This window comes from Coptis chinensis, chromosome 9 (genome assembly GCF_015680905.1).
Source record: "Coptis chinensis isolate HL-2020 chromosome 9, ASM1568090v1, whole genome shotgun sequence".
Classification (NCBI taxonomy): Eukaryota; Viridiplantae; Streptophyta; class Magnoliopsida; order Ranunculales; family Ranunculaceae; genus Coptis; species Coptis chinensis.
Window position 1 is genome coordinate 14,281,366 of NC_141464.1, and position 1,523 is coordinate 14,282,888.

Sequence of the window (1,523 nt, forward strand, 5' to 3'; positions counted from 1 at the left end):
TCAAAGACAAGTAAACGAGGCCTTATTGGTGACTAACAACTTTCAGGTCCTTAATGAAGTAGGAGAGGAAGATGAGTCTCTTCAGGCAGTGAAAAGAATGGAAAGAAATGTGGCAAAGAATGTGATGGTAGGTAAGGGAAAAACCAGTAGCACATAAGGTAATGCTCAAGTCATTAAGAAGAAGAGCATTTCTGTTCCTCCTCTGAAAACCAGAGCACAGTTGAAAGTTCAATTTAGCCCCTCCATTCCTAGTTCTAAATGAGGATCATCTACTGGAACGTTAGAGGAATCAGAAAACTCACAGCAAGAGATAGACTCAAGGAGTTAATTGCTTCCCACAGTCCTGATGTAGTGTGCTTAGCTGAACCTCTCATCAGACTTTATGTGAGTATTTTAGATGGTTTTTGTTTAAATTATTTTGAAAATGTTATTATACATAATGACTCTCTTGATAGATTGGGCAATATTTGGATTTTCTGCAAAAAAGGAGTTCAAATGAAAACACTCAGATGTGCTGAACAACATATCACAGTTATGATAGGGGATTGTGTAGTTTCTTTTATCCATGCCAACTGTTATTTGGTGAATAGAAGAGAATCATGGGCAGATCTGAGTGGTGTCTCGACAAGTCTTTCATTGGCTGTGGTGGGAGATTTTAATGTGGTTTTGAGGAATGAAGAAAAGAAGGGGAGAAGACAAGCTAGCAAACTTGCGATGCATGAATTTAACTCCTTCATTAGTTCTGCAGACCTTATGGAGAGTAATTATGAGGGACTCTTTTTCACATGGTGTAACAATCAATGGGGTGCGAAGAGAGTGACATCGAAACTGGATAGAGCATTTTATAACGAAGCTTGGAATCTCAAGTTTCAAGGATGGAAATATCGAGTTGGATCAAGGCATGCTTCTGATCATTCTCCCCTCATTGGAATGAATCCACATATACCAAAACCCAAAAACATACCATTCAGATTTAATAAGCTGTGGATTGCACACCCTTCTTTTATGGAACTGGTCTACTCCAGTTGGAACCAGATTTTTGAAGAGGGAAGACTTCCACCGATCCTCAAGGTTATGAAAAAGCTTCAAAGACTGAAAGGAGACCTTAAGAAATGGAACCGTGAGGTCTTTGGATTGACAGATGTTAATATCAGAAAAGCACAAGAAGAGTTACTGAGAGTTCAAATTGAAGCTGATCATCAAGATAGAGAGAATGAAGAGTTACTTAGTTATTGGTTCAAAAAGAAGTAGACCTAAACTATGCAAGAGACAACAGAGCGTCGCTTCTCCGACAAAAGAGTAGGACCAAATATGATGAAGATGGAGATCAAAACTCAGCTTTTTTTCACAATATGTTGAGGTTGAGACAAGGGGCCACAATGATATCTGAACTAGAACAAAAAGATGGTACTCTCATAACTGATTACGAATAGATGAAGGAACATGTCAGGGTGTTCTTTGAAGAGAAATACCAAGAGAAACCAGTAACTAATGATCCAGAGTTATTAATTGTTGTTCCCAAG

General features: G+C 38.5%; 1 protein-coding gene across 1 annotated transcript; it reads left to right on the forward strand.

Annotated features, from left to right (window-relative positions):
- The first annotated feature begins 258 nt into the window (after nucleotides 1-258).
- LOC147474883 (uncharacterized) lies at nucleotides 259-1,251 on the forward strand. Its single transcript, XM_086585212.1, has one exon. It carries the CDS (start codon nucleotides 259-261, stop codon nucleotides 1,249-1,251), a length of 993 nt encoding a protein of 330 aa, XP_086441338.1.
- The last annotated feature ends 272 nt before the right edge of the window (nucleotides 1,252-1,523 follow it).